The sequence below is a fragment of the Melozone crissalis genome, unplaced genomic scaffold, assembly GCF_028551555.1.
Source record: "Melozone crissalis strain CALT ecotype California unplaced genomic scaffold, PUWL_Pcris_2 ptg000027l_1, whole genome shotgun sequence".
Taxonomy (NCBI): Eukaryota; Metazoa; Chordata; class Aves; order Passeriformes; family Passerellidae; genus Melozone; species Melozone crissalis.
The window spans coordinates 37,181,544-37,195,707 of record NW_026535805.1 but is presented as its reverse complement, the minus strand read 5'-3'; the positions used below and the strand labels follow the sequence as shown (position 1 = coordinate 37,195,707).

At 43.8% G+C, this 14,164-nt stretch overlaps 1 protein-coding gene across 1 annotated transcript in view; it reads right to left on the bottom strand.

Annotated features, from left to right (window-relative positions):
• Positions 1-10,796, bottom strand: part of CNKSR3 (CNKSR family member 3) — a 53,881-nt gene extending 43,085 nt beyond the window's left edge. The window contains exon 1 of the mRNA XM_054279493.1: positions 10,715-10,796. Within this exon, the coding sequence (XP_054135468.1) occupies positions 10,715-10,766 (52 nt within the window). The 5' untranslated portion in view covers positions 10,767-10,796. The remainder of the gene's footprint in view (positions 1-10,714) is intronic.
• Positions 10,797-14,164: the final 3,368 nt, after the last annotated feature.

Genomic DNA, 14,164 nt, shown 5'->3' with positions numbered 1-14,164 from the left:
CTGCTGCAAGGCAACAGCTGATGCACTTGCCAGATAGCCAAGCTTTGGGATGACAACCTCCTGCTCGCTTAGGAAACACGGATGCCTAGCACCTTACAGTCTGACAGTCACCAGGGAGGAATAAGTACAGGCACATGAGAATCACCAGCCATCAGCACCTGCTGATGAATGACAAGGTGAATGACATTTACAAGCTGAATGACACGACATTAACAGAAAGAAGCTGATGGCGCATACAGTTTTCCATCATAGACAGATCCCCACGAGTCCCTACTGGATTCTCCTAGGAGATGCTGTCATTACTTGGATGTACAAATGACTTCATTTTAAAAAGCTCTGCAACATTTCCATTAGGAATTCTATCTTCTTAAAAGTTACTCCTTGCATTATTTTACCCAGCCCTCAGGGTGCCTTCCATGAACCAGGCCACACTGTCTTGAGGCACCAAATAAAACAGGCATTTTAAAGCATGTCACAACTGGGTCAAAAAACAAGGCGTATCAACTGAGCAGTCGAACACCAAATCTTTGAGCTTCTCCATAATTTTATAATCACTTTAAACATCTAAAGCAATTGCTTGAAACAATTAGCTGCCTGACCCATTTTCATAACTTTATATCTTTCAGCCCTAGCTGTGATGCTACTCCCTAAAACAGCAGAGACCTCAGAGTTCAAGTGCAACGCCCCAGCCATAACAAAGCCAAAGGTGTCTTAAGATAATCAATGGCAAAGCTGAGGACTCTGTCTGAATCAGAGGCAAGTCTAAAATATCATTAAACTGATCAGGAGACCAACCACCTTCCCAGACAAAAAGTAGAACAGGAGAGGGCAGGGAAGAGTCCTACAAATACCTCAGCCAGTCCATCTGACATCCTCATTTTTTGTGATGATGAAGAGGCAAGAGTGTGAGCAGATATTCTACCCTGCTAGGGGGTGGTGTCAAGAATATTTCTGACCCTCTGCTGAAGCTCCAGACAAGAGTCACTGATACTTTTAAGCCACAGGTATTTGCATTGGTATTAAGCACCATCAGGTATTTGTTGGGAAGTCAGGCAATTTCATTGATGGCTATTTGCCTCTTTCTCACAGCTAAATTGGGTTTGGGCTTTTTTTTTTTTCATTTATTTTCAAATCTCTTACAGAAAACAATTTTTTTGGTGCAACTTCCAGACAGTGCATAATTCCTAGGTGTAAGAAGCATTTTAAGGGAAGACCCATGCATGTCTAACTAACAAAGCTGCTAGGGGGATAAGGGGCAGAATGAAAATAGTTTAAATCTTACCTGAAAATTAGTTTTCACAAGTTGACACATTTTTGAGAACACCCAATGACAGGGTAGAATAATAATGAGCAAAATATAATTCAGTAAAGCCGCAAAAGATAATTAAGTTTCCAACTATCATTTCAAGGCTCTCTTAACCCTTGGAAAATTGAGGATGATATTGGACAGTAAAATTTACATGCATTATGCTCAATTATACATGTGTTAGAAACCACACAGTCCATTCAGTATCCTGCAGCAGCCAAGCCATGTTAATTTGAGCAAACCTGCAAGCGTGCATACTACCTGACCATCCTGGAAATTATCATTTCCATGAAAGGCAGATCAGCAAGTCTCCAGACATGCCTAGCACATGAGTGACTCTACTGAGAGCTAGAATTCCTCTCCAAATACATCACCTTGGGAAGGCAGCAATAATCTTACCACAATAAAAAATGGCACATATTGCTGCTACTGGTGCCATGGCAACATCCAAAGGGATTATCTAGTTGTCTTGTCTGAAGAGATGATTTTATAGACCAAAGATGCTAACTAGCTTGGAACTTACACACCATGCTGTGGTCTAAAAAGATGTGTCATGAAGAGATAAAACCAAAACCAGCAAGATATAAAAATGTTATTGGCAGCTTTGATTTCTAAGCCCTTGTTTCAACCACATATAGATTTATTTGTCCAATGTTATTGTATGAAATAGAACAGAATAAAAAAAGGGTTAACACCAGGGACACCGTGATAACAATGTGTTAATTTTAAATTAAGACAATAATTGCATAAGGCAACAAAAGGACACTTCATCAGCTCCCAGAGGCTTTGTTTCTCAAGGCTCTACTTCAGTCATCTTCTCTTGAAGTTTTAAAATCTGAATAAAAGTACAATTGGCCAGAATCCTAGCAGTCAGCATCACTCTGGTACACCCAGTCCCAAAGCCTAGGTGTACCCTAGTCCCAAATATTAAATTATCATGAAACTGTCATAAGAGCAACCATAAAAATAGATCCCCCACCCTTCAGAGCACCCACTCGCAGAGAGTACCTGCTATGGATGGACAGCACCCACCTCAGTCCATTTGAATGCTCCAGCCTCAGCACTGCTGCATCAAACCCACACTTACCCCCACAAATAAGCAATGAAACTCATCCTCAGCCAAACTCCAGTATTACATGTTCCTCCAAGATTATCTTTAAATTATAATCATAACTGAGGGCAAAATATGTTCTTACCTTTTTTTTTTTTTATGCAGTGATGCCTAATATGTTATGAGAAGACAAAACAAAAACCAGCAAGATATAGAAATGTTATTGGCAGGTTTGATTTCCAAGTCCTTGTTTCAATCACAATCACATATAGATTTATTTATCCAATGTTATTGTCTGAAATAGTGTGAAGTAGGTATAGCCAAGAGAAAAGATGAACTATTTTGAAATACAAGGAAACAACTACAATGCTTTTATGTTGACACAGGGATTATATTTCACAAGAGGTATAAATTACACCCTCTAGTAAAAACAAAGTCCAAATACCACAAGACATACTACAAATTTGGATGAAAAAGACTTACAAACACACAGAACTTATAGCATTTGTATCTTTTGTCACCACCTTCTTCCAAAGCTTCCATTACAGCTCGCCTTAGGAATGTCAATATTAAGTGTAACTTTCACCTTATACTTTTATAATTCTGTTTGGTGAAATTGACAGAATACAAACAGAATCCAACACCTTGCACAAGATGCAGTGAAGCAGGGACTAGAACAAGACAGGGAGGGAGGAAAAAAAAGGTTTCACGTCAGAGTAGGTATCTGTATTTCACTAGGTTCCCACTTTTCCTCTGCAGTACTCTCTGGGCACATCTCCATCCTCTACACGTTTTTCAGGCCACATTCCTCAGGCATGCCTGAACTTCTTCTTGGAGCCCTCTACATAGGACAAGTCTTATTGTGGGGGGGGGTGAGGAGGGGGAAGAGGAGGGGAAATAAGCCTTCATCCCTTTTTGATCCCTTCTCCCTCCCCACCTGCACGGCCAAGCACACACAGCCAGCAGTGCAGTGCTCAGACCTGCTCAGGTACAGCGTTCTGCCTCCTGCAAAACTTTGAGTCCTTCTCTTCTGGCTTGAAAAGCACATGTACCAGAGAAGGTCTCCATTATTTAATGATAAAATGGGTTTATTGCAGAGCTTTTAATAAAGCATTCACCCAGCCAACTTCATTTCACTAAAACAAGACTATGAGATAAATAAGCACAATGATAAAAGGATGGCAACCTAAGCAACATTCATTTTGCACGCCCAAGAGAGAGACATCAGGATGATTAGCCAGAAGCATGTACCAACACTTGCTTAGCAGAAGCCTTAGCCCTTGATGAGCACCAATTAAGTTCTTTCCTTTGATCAAGGAGTAAGATAAGATCACATTTATGCCACAAAGCTTTGATTGCAACAACACACCATACACTTTGCTTACCTACACCTAACTACTAGTCTAAGAAACAGTCCAAAAAATACTTTTTGTCATGACAGTGACAAAGAACAGTCTTCATTCAAAACGTTGTATAGAGAAGAGCATATTAGAAACTACTTTAACACAGCACTGATACAGTATTATAACAGAATTCAGCCAGGTGCTGAACACAAGACTGTAGACCAGAGTTACAGAGGTCAGTGGTCTGATCTCACCAAATCAAACACAGATGCTTGGTTTTGTCCAGCATGTGTGATGCTTGATGAAAATTAGCTACATTTCATAATACCATAAATATCTATTTTAATAGGTAATGAATGTTTAAAGCCAACAAAACAGATCAGGCTGATTCAGTGCACCTCCTGCAGATCCTACAAGCTGTGAAATGTCATTGCTTGTACTCTGAAAAGATGGAGGCAGGCATATGGAAACCCACAGGCAATTTCCTCATGCAAAGGAAGCATGGCCCAGGGACCTGAATGATAGACTCAGACTCCAAAGTTATCCCACCCTGGTAATGAGAGCCCAAATGACACAAGGACTCCATACCAGGTCTAACATCAGCCAGAGACCCACAGTCAAACAGCATTTTTATTTGAATCTCCTTTATTTCACAACAGCCCTGTGTACAAACACACTAAAATCTTGAGCTACCCCAACACCACAGGCAGCTGGGGCCTGAAGAACTCCCATAAATGTGTGAGAGGTTGCTATAGAGATCCCAGTTCAATTAACTCCTGTCTACCCTTACATTCCTCTCCTCAAATGTGCCTTGCCATTGTTCAGTACCTCACTACCCCCTCCTTTTGACAGGATTTATTTGGGGTGTGTGGAGGACAGAGCAAGGGGAAACACTGCGGATACACCATTCCTCTAGGAAGGCAAGGCTTGACTGTGTGATACCATTAGGCAAAGACAAGGTGCAAATTCAGAACAGTATCATCACTTCTATGGAAAATATCCAACAGAAATCAATGTCTTTCACTTAATTCACAGAGGCACTGTTTAGACTTATTATTATGCCTTCTGTGTGAAGCATCAGTGAAAATCCTGTCCTAAGACAAACCAAACACTGAGCAGTCTTGCCACCACTTCTGCAATTCCCAAATCCTGAACAGTCATCATCTGTTAGACATGCCTGGAAGGAGCTCCATGTCTTAAACCAGGCAATTCAGAAATTTTGATTTAAGAGACAAAAAAGCACAAACAAATGCCACCCCAAAAACCCCCACATATTTTTGAGTACTTGATAATAGGCTGTATTCACACATCACTCATAACTGCAATTCATCCTGCAGCACATATTGAGTAACCACTTTTTGTTGGGGTCTTTCACTACAGAAAATAAATCATCATGGCAAATTTCAACATACATTTTTAGCCAGTGCCCCAGTACCTTGTCTTCCTGTAGCTCTTGCAATGTGCTAATGCGTGTAAAAACAAGGAGAGGCATGATTCTCGTTTAAGAAGTTCTGCATGCTGAAAACACAGGGAAGAAGTGCAAGGAAGGAACACATAACAAGAGCTCTGAAAACCTGGAGCCCAAGCAATATTTCATCAAAAATGAGCCTTTTCCTATAGAAGTGTCCAACAACAGATACAAATTACTTCCTGACCCTCAAGCTTTAAAGAAAGGAGAAAAGCAGTCTGCACAGTGGCCAATCCCTGCACCTTAAACTAGACAGTTTCACTACATTCTGTGAAGTTACAATCAACTTTCCACTAATGCCTATTGTGATTTTTAGCTTTTCAAATATTGCTTTTCCAGACATGATGCTGAGAGAACTCAACTTTCAGAGTTCCCAGTGTTTTATTATAGTAGTTTGAACAGCAATTTAATGGCAAATAAACAGAGCTGACTGTGAATACAAAAAGATCAAGGGGAAAAAAAATCACCAACAAGCAGCTCAAGAAAGTGCAACACAGAAAAACCCATGAAAACGTGATCTAAACACAAGAACACAGAGGCCAACTTTGATTTATGTTTTCATACATATTCACTCAGCAACAATGCATGAATAACTTTAAGACTGCAGTAGTACAAACTCGTTGTGCTAGTTTTTACTTTGTTTCAGCCCACAAATAAATATAAATAGATGCATTTAGTATATTTCACCTTTTCCTAGTAAAACATTATGGGCAAGCTTGGAAGTGCAAAGAGTGGCTATGCAACACCATTCCCTGATCTAATTAACAAATACTCATACAGAGTATTTTTTAGGTAAACAAGAAAAGATTAGAAATGAGGAAAGAGCTTGTTCTGTACTCCAGGCATGGGCAGCTCTCCCTGCTATTCCTCACTGAAAGCAGAATACCAGGGATTTCTTAGTGTTAGATCTTCCCAAATAACTTGAACACAATGACATTCACTTGAGAATGCCTAAAAAGAAAAGCTAAATAATAACTCCAGGCATCACCCATAACTTGTTCTAAAATCCAGCTCTGTTTTGCAGCTCCCAGCACACACAGGTAACAGGACTGACCTTGTTGAAATCTCTCTGGGTAAGCAAGATAGCTCTAAAAAAAGAACACCAGGCCCTCACGATTAATTGCTACCTATTAATAAATTAGCATATTTCTCCCTCTTCTCCCAGACATACCTATAAATGTAGCTGTCCAACAGCTTTACCAGGAATGGAAATCTGAGTATTTCATGACATATGCAGGAATAAGTAATGTCCATGAACTCCTGAGAAAGGGAATAACTGAACCTGGATGCAATAATGAGCCCCAAGCAGATGTGATCCCCAGCCAGCCGAGTCTACAGCTCCAGTGACAAAGGCCAGGCTGCAATGGAGCCCCACAACAACAGAGGCTTCCAACTACAAGCATGTCAAACTTGTCTTTACTGTGTAAAATTCTGCTTGAAGTCACAACTCACACAAGCACGTGAAGCCTGGGGAAAGGGGGAAGAGACAGATCAGGCTACAGCAAACAAAGAGGAGGCACAGCCATGTCCTTAAGACAACAGTGACATTTCTCACACAGGACCTCTGTGGCAAATGCTGCTTTCCTCCTCCTCTTCCTCACATCTTTTGAGGAATGACCTCAACTGAGGGGTTTCCAGTAGCCAGGGACTTCTTAGACCAGAAAAAGTTTCACCATACCATCAATTGTCATTATGCCAGTAAAATTAAGTCACTTTTATACAGTGTACTGCAAATGTGCTGCAACTTCTATGACCACTCACCTGCTCTGCAAGAAGCTGAGCAAATCTAGGAATACCTCTTGAGGAACTCTCAAGAAATTCAGGCACACGAGAGAGTGCTGTGGTATACAGGTGAGGACTTTGAGCCCCCAAGCATCTTACACTGCACAAAAGCAAGATCACAGGTCAACTACAACACTGCCCAGATGTTAGTCTGTACCACAACAAGGATCAACTCAAAACAACCCAGAGAAACAAACCCCAAACACACCTTCTCAGCAGAGTTAGGAAACAGTGCAGACAATATTGCTCAAAGAGCACAGACTCCATGCCAGCCCAGGCAGAAGTAAATCAACACAGCATCTAGGAAAATGCATACCTTTTCATGGCTGAATATGGCCTTAAGTACTATCTGAATTCATTGTGCTCAAAGAGAAACCTTTAACTACACCATCACTTCTTTCAGACAGAAATCGAGGTGGTGCTTACAGAAAAAGCAGATTATTTTCAAACATTGATGCTGTAGCTAAAAAGTTATCACATCCTTGCTTGAAAAATGCTTCATGTACACAGAAAATTGTTGGCAATAAAAGCAGAAGTCTTCCTCTGCAGTTTCAGTTTAACTAGACCAGCTCTTATTAGCTGCATAGCCTGCTATTGCCAGTACAGCGCCCTGTGCCAGAAAAAACACCCTTGTTCACAAAAAATAGCAGCATTCTAGTCTGAATTAGCAAGAGAAGACAAGCAACTGTGTTTTGTATCAGCTGTTGTTGGTAACAATGAACAGAGCCCTTTTTATTTAAAACCTGACTACAAATATCTAAAAATATTTATGTTTAGCTTAATACTTCTTTATAGGTTCCATTTTAAATGCTGGATAAATGCCTCTTACAGTATTTTCCAAGGACTGAACATCTCAAAATCTCAGAGCAAAACTCTTCAGAACAAGAGTTACCTTGTAAAAAAAGTTATTTAAGAGCAACAAAAAAGTAGGCTGACCAGGAACAAATAAGCTGTCCAGCATCCAGCAGTGGTCATACAGCCTACTTTGGGATTTTGCTTTTTAGGAGTTTGCTTCATGGAAAAGGGTAAGTTTCCATGATTCCTTTTGGTCTGGAAAAGTTATAAAAAATATTTAATTTATCAAAGTTTGATGGGGGGGAGAGCGAGAAGGGGCTCAGTTTCACGTTGAACATTAATATGGACTGAGTCAGATCACTTATTTCCACCATTCTCTACATTTTTGCCAAGATATTTTTTATCATTGTGTGATAAGTAAGAATCATTATCTGCAAAACCAATCTCCCCAGTGAGAGCTGGCATCTCCCAGCAGTTTTTTACATCATGCTCCTAAAATACATCTCCACAGCACCACAGCACTGACTACTGGCAGCAGATATCACCAGTTTATTTTTGCCCAGAGTTCAACAAGATCATGGCATCACTTCTCACACAAGGCACGTGCAAGACAACAAAGAGCTTAAGCTCCCCTCCAAACACTTGTTCATAAAACTAACCTTGAGAATTAAATGAAATATTCATAAGGTAAAATTAAATTGGTCTTGGTCAAACATGAAACCCATTGGTTGTGAACTACACAGTAAATAACTACTTCAGGTTGAAAATAAACGATGAGACATTGTGCTAACAAGGCTGTTAGCTAGCTATTAAAGCCTCTATTTTCATGTTCAGAGATGAAAGTATAACCATAAAGAAGAATTTTCCACATGTCATTTCTTTATTACAGTCTTGTCACGCAGGGAGTGACATAAAATGACTCTGTGTACTAAACAAGTCCAACGCTTACCTAGAAACTGAAAAACAACAGCACAAACAAAAGTCACCAGGAGTCTTTAATTTATTCCTTTACATTTCAAAGTACAAGTGTTTGCATTAGTCAGAAGATCCACCCCCCAACTACAGCCAGCCCTCAAATTATTCTGCAAAACACTAATTGAGGGTCCAGCTGAAGAGTTACCTGTTCAAGGAACCTGCAAGTAAAATAAATTATGCAAGAAAGGAAGCCAAGCATGCTTAAGAATAATAAAGGCTTTTAAAATTATTAGCAGGTTTACTCTTTAATCTGGCAAGGCAACAAACTTTCAGCACCCAAGAGAAAAAACACAATGAGGGAAAAGCTTTATATAAATATCCCGCATGCCAAAGCAAAAGGCTTATTTCATTGGAACAATGCACTCCTGTTTAAACCAATTCCAAGCATAAAAAAAAAGAGAGATCTTTCTGGGGAAGTTATTTATATGTTAACGCATAACTTCACAGCACGTTTGCGTGGAATCCTCTCCTCACAAAGGCTGCTTGGACAGTCGCTCACTGGCACCGGCGCCTTCAGGCACATGTTCACGCTCAGGAGGGCTGGGAGTATCCATCTCTGGCTGTCTGAAAACACGGGTCTGCTTTCCAAACCTGCCGGAGTGAGTGTGGGGCCGCATTGCCGCCAAGCGCTGACCGCAGGCCGCTGGCGCCGAGCGAAGCACGGCGGGCAGAAATGGCTGCTCCGAGCCAGAGAGGGAGAGAGAGCGCCGCTCCCAGCGCGGGCAAACCTGCACCCCTCACAACATTCCCAACTCCTCAGCAAATTAAACTCCAGCTAAGCCTGCGAAAATACTTTATGTAACCAAAGAGGATCACACTAAAACCTAATGCCGCAAGAAAAAAAAAAAAAAAAAAAAAAAAAAAAAGAGAGACGCGCGCTCCAGAAGCCATAAATCCCTCACCCTAACCCATAGCTCCACTTCCCTTTGATTCATTCCCTGTAGAGCGGGAACTGCGACACCCCGGCTGGCATTCGGAAAGAGCTCGCAGGGTCCAAGCGCAGTATGACAGCACGGGGTTGAACCTGCCCTCGGAGGAAGCCCCGGTAACACCAAGCGCTGCCGAAATGCCCGGGCAGGAGCGGAGCGCCCGCAGCTATCCCGACACCCGGAGCCCCCCGGGGCTGCGCGGGCTGCACATTGCAGCCCCGCCGAGGCTTTCGCTGCTCTGTCAGCACTGCCAACAAACCTCGAAGGAGAGGAGGGCGTTTTTGCTAGCGGGAGAGGGAGACACAAGCACGCACCCGAGAGATGAGGGGTGGGAGGGATGGACGGACAGACCGGCGGACGAAGGGGCCGCTATTCACCTCTCCGAGATGGGACTCTCTTCAGTCCCATCACCGCTGAACAGGATAAAGAGTTCTTGCTTAGTTGAGCTAGTTTAAAAACTTCTTGCTTAACTTACAAACCTGAAGTTTTTTCGAACTGTCAACGGCTTTCGCTTGAGAAGCTGAAAGTTAACTTTCGCAGGACTTTTCCAACCTGAACTACTCTGATTCCACGATCTTCCTACCTGCCTGAAGGAGCGTGGCAAATCCCCGCTCCATGCAAGCAGGCTGGCCAGGACGAACACAGGGAGAAGGGGACCGAGCCGTGGGTAGAGACCCCACGGCAGATACATAGATATGCAGATATATAAATATATATATACACACACACGGACCTGGAGTTAGCCAGTCTCGCTGCAAAACTTTCTCTTCCCCAGTGTCAGAAAAAGAAAAAACCAATAGAGCACCGAAAATCCCGCAAGGCGAAGCAGGTTCCAGCAGGCGCGGAGGAGCGCCGGCAGGAGGGCGCGGGAAGCCGCCAGCTCCCGAGCACCACGCCGGGCAGTCCCGGGGCTCGGCCGGGGCCGGCGCTGGCAGAGGCCGCGCTCCCCCGCCGCCCACGCCGCCGCCCCGCCGGGCAGAGGAGCCGCGGCGGCAGCGGAGCACCCCCGGCGCGCCGCCGGAAAGTTCCCCCGGCGCCCAGACGGCAGGGCCGGCTCCCTCTTACCCTTAGTCCAGTCCACCACTTGCTTCGGGCTCCACTTGGTCACCGGCTCCATGGCGGGTCCAAGCCCACCGGCACCAGCCCCCGCTCAGACCGCAGCTCCTCCGGCCGCGGACTCGCCCCCTCTCACGCTCCCATCCCGGCAGCGCCGCTCCGGGCCGCCCCCTCCCCGGCCCGGCTCCTCCCGCCGGCCGCGGCCGGGCCCGCCCCGCTGCCGCTCCGCCCCCAGGTGCCGCGTCCCGACCGGGCCTCGTGCTTGGGAAAGTGCCGAGAAAAAACTTCCAGTGGTTCCCGCTCCGACAGGTCCGGAGAGACGGCGATTCGGGAGTCGCCCGGCATGGTTCCCCGGGAGCGGCGGGCGGGCCATGGGGTGGAGCGGCGGCCAGGCGCTGCGCCCTGCTTCGGTGGTGGCTCAGAGTGAGTCACGGCCTTGGGGCAGTTTTAGCAGCAGAGTGCCTTGAACCACGCTTGTCCCGGAATTGGCATTTGGGGTTTTTGTTTCTGAATCCCGCGCCTAAAAGCGTCCTTGGGTGTGGAGGCTGTTTCGCCTTAAGAGTTTACTTCTATTTTGCTCACTTCTCTTGGGGGCTGCATTAAACCATCAGCTGCACCTCAGACTCGCATTCCTCGTGGGAAATTTGCCGCTTATGTCCTGGCCACCTTCCGAAGCCCATGGAAGTCTTTACTGAATGTCAGTCTCTTCTCAGAGGTGAAAGGGCTGACCTCCAGAACTGTGTGCCCAGCATAGCGGCTTCTGCCATTCCCTAGCACTGAGCACATAAATCGGCCTTGCAAACACCTTTCCATGCCGCAAGGAAATATGAAGAAAACAGGAGTTTTTATTGTGTCTATCACAATACTATCTGGTTCAGCGGCAAATTGCAGCCTGAAGCCCTTCTGTAGCGTGCACAAGTGTCCCTCTGCTCCTCTTCCTCAATGAGGAAGAAACAGCATAAACACTGCTGTGACAATAAGACCGTGAAATTTTAACTTGGCAAGTTAAACAGAGTGGGCAAGCAGCTGGGATTTGAGACAGTCCAGTATCCCACTGTTCTCATCATCTCCCGTCTCGACCCATCTGTTATCCTCAGTCATGGAGCTGAAATGTAAGCTCTTTGGGACAGGGGCCGTCAGTCCCGTGCAGGGCTGTGCAGCACCCAGCTGTGCAGTGCCCAGCTTTCCCACCGCGGCACAAACAGCTGCCTTCTGGCACACACTGCCTCAGACCCCTATTGGAATCAGGAGGAGTTTTAGATCTAGTTCTAGTTCGGAGAACCAGTAGTTTAAAAGAAAGGGGGTATGCATGTATACCTAGAAAGTATAATATGTTCTCTTTTTTTGTTACATGGTTGTTGAAGGTATATTTTTAGTTCTTTATTATAAGGTTAACTCGTTTTAGCTGATTTCTGTATTTGCTTTCTAGTTTCTGAAATAGAACAGCTGTCAGTTAACCTCTCTGTCTATCTGAAAGATTAAAGTGCAGTTCCTCACAGCTTTAATATTGGTGCAACAACCAAAAGTTTCCTGATTGCCTATTGAAACATGTTGCCATTTATGCTTTAAAAAGGTAAAACAGCAGCTCTCCCCCCTCGCAGAGGCCTGAGTAAACAGATGGACCCTGCTAATGGTTTCACATGGGTTAATGTAACAGCACTTGTTTTAACTACACAGATGCTTCCCTAGGTTGCAGGCAGGATAGCAAATGTCTCTGGCCCTTGGTGTTTGGAACACTCATCTGCTGTCATCCTTCTCTGTCACAGGTCTTGGGCCAGTCCCTGTGCCTGATTTGGGTCAGATGACCACCATATTTTGTGAAGAAGGCATGCAAAGAGGGTTGCTAGCAGATTGCCAATCCAACAAATCGATTATTAATACTTAGTATTTTTGGTCATTTTCAAAGTGACCAATCTATTAATTTTTTTTTTTTTTAGCAGGACAACATTGCAGTGACTTTCTGTTCTTTTACTACATGATGTCCCCCAACACCAGCTGCTTTATAGCCTCCTCTGGACAAAAGAAATGGGACTCACAGGGGAAGGCAGCATGTCTCCTATTTCTCAAAAGGATCCTAGCCACATGGCTTACCTGTGCTACTCTTTGCAAACCCACATTACAGCTGCTTTTGAGTTGATCTTTCTCATGATTACATCACCACAATCTGATCTTTATTTGAGATGAGATTACCTAGTAGTCCACTGGCATGATGCAATTAGAAGTTCTGTCTATAGAATAAGGTGGTTTTTGTTTAAAAAGAATACTCATTGCCAAAAAAAAAATTTAAAAAACCAAGCAACTCTGTCCATTTTCTAGCAATGCCATATTAAAAAATGACACTTCTCCTTTGAATGCCTTCAGATGCTCTGTAAGTTAGTTTATGAGTTTTTAACCAGTACCAATTATTAGCAAAGATGTCCATTCCTTTTCTCTGCTTGCAGCCTTGCATGGCATTCATTGCTCTGCCAAGGACCTGGCTGCCAGCTCTCCAGAAGTGCATGGGTTTTCTTTTATTACCATTTTCCAGTGGTAAAAGTAAATTGATTTGAGAAGACAATTCAGAACAATTGTTGGCTGATTCCCTGTTTTGTTTTCTTCCTTTGTATATCCTCTTGCACTCCAGGTTCTCAAAGGGCTCTCAGGCCAGTTTGCCTGACAACACAGCGCTTAGTATGGACCATGATCTCAGTTTCACAGACCTAGGCACAGCAATATGCTCCCTCTCACCACCCCAGAGGAAAGACAAAAGAGTCTTTTGTCTAAACCCACAGCCACATCCTGTCAAAATGGCAGAAGAAGCTACACAGTTTGCCATCTTCAGCTTTCTCTTATGGCAGCAAGAGGAGGGCAGATGACTCTCTATAACAGAAGTCTATGGAAATAAATTATCCTTTCAAGAAAAAAAAAAGAGTATTTGGATAATTGAAAAAGCTTGGCATCATTTCATTAACTATATTGGCTCTACTCTATCTTAACAGTGCATTACAATTCTTTTCTAAACACAGTCTGGTTGACCCTCTTAGGCCTTAATTTTTCATTCTAAATCCATGACCTACCAGGTTACCTGCCTGGACCTGTTTTTTTGACATTTAGGTGGTCTTATGCCTGAGAAAGTGACCAAAGTGGACAACAAGGATGACATTCAAGTTTTCAACTAGCGTGAGGGTGAGAGGCAATAGATGATCTAAAACAAATACCTGCTGATACAGAGAGAACACACCAAAATTCCTTGAACAGTTGAGAATTAAGTTTGAGTTTGGACCAGGTTATCTCTTCACACCACATTGTTTTTGTCCCCTGGCTGCTGCATCACAGTGTGTCTGTTACCAGACTTACTACCACCCACCAGAGCTATGCCTCATTTCCCTTGGTGTGTGCAGGTTTGCAGGGACAGCAGCTCCCTTCTCTAAGAGAGGTAACTGCTGCTACTCATCTCGAGGGGGAGGAATAAACAACTGC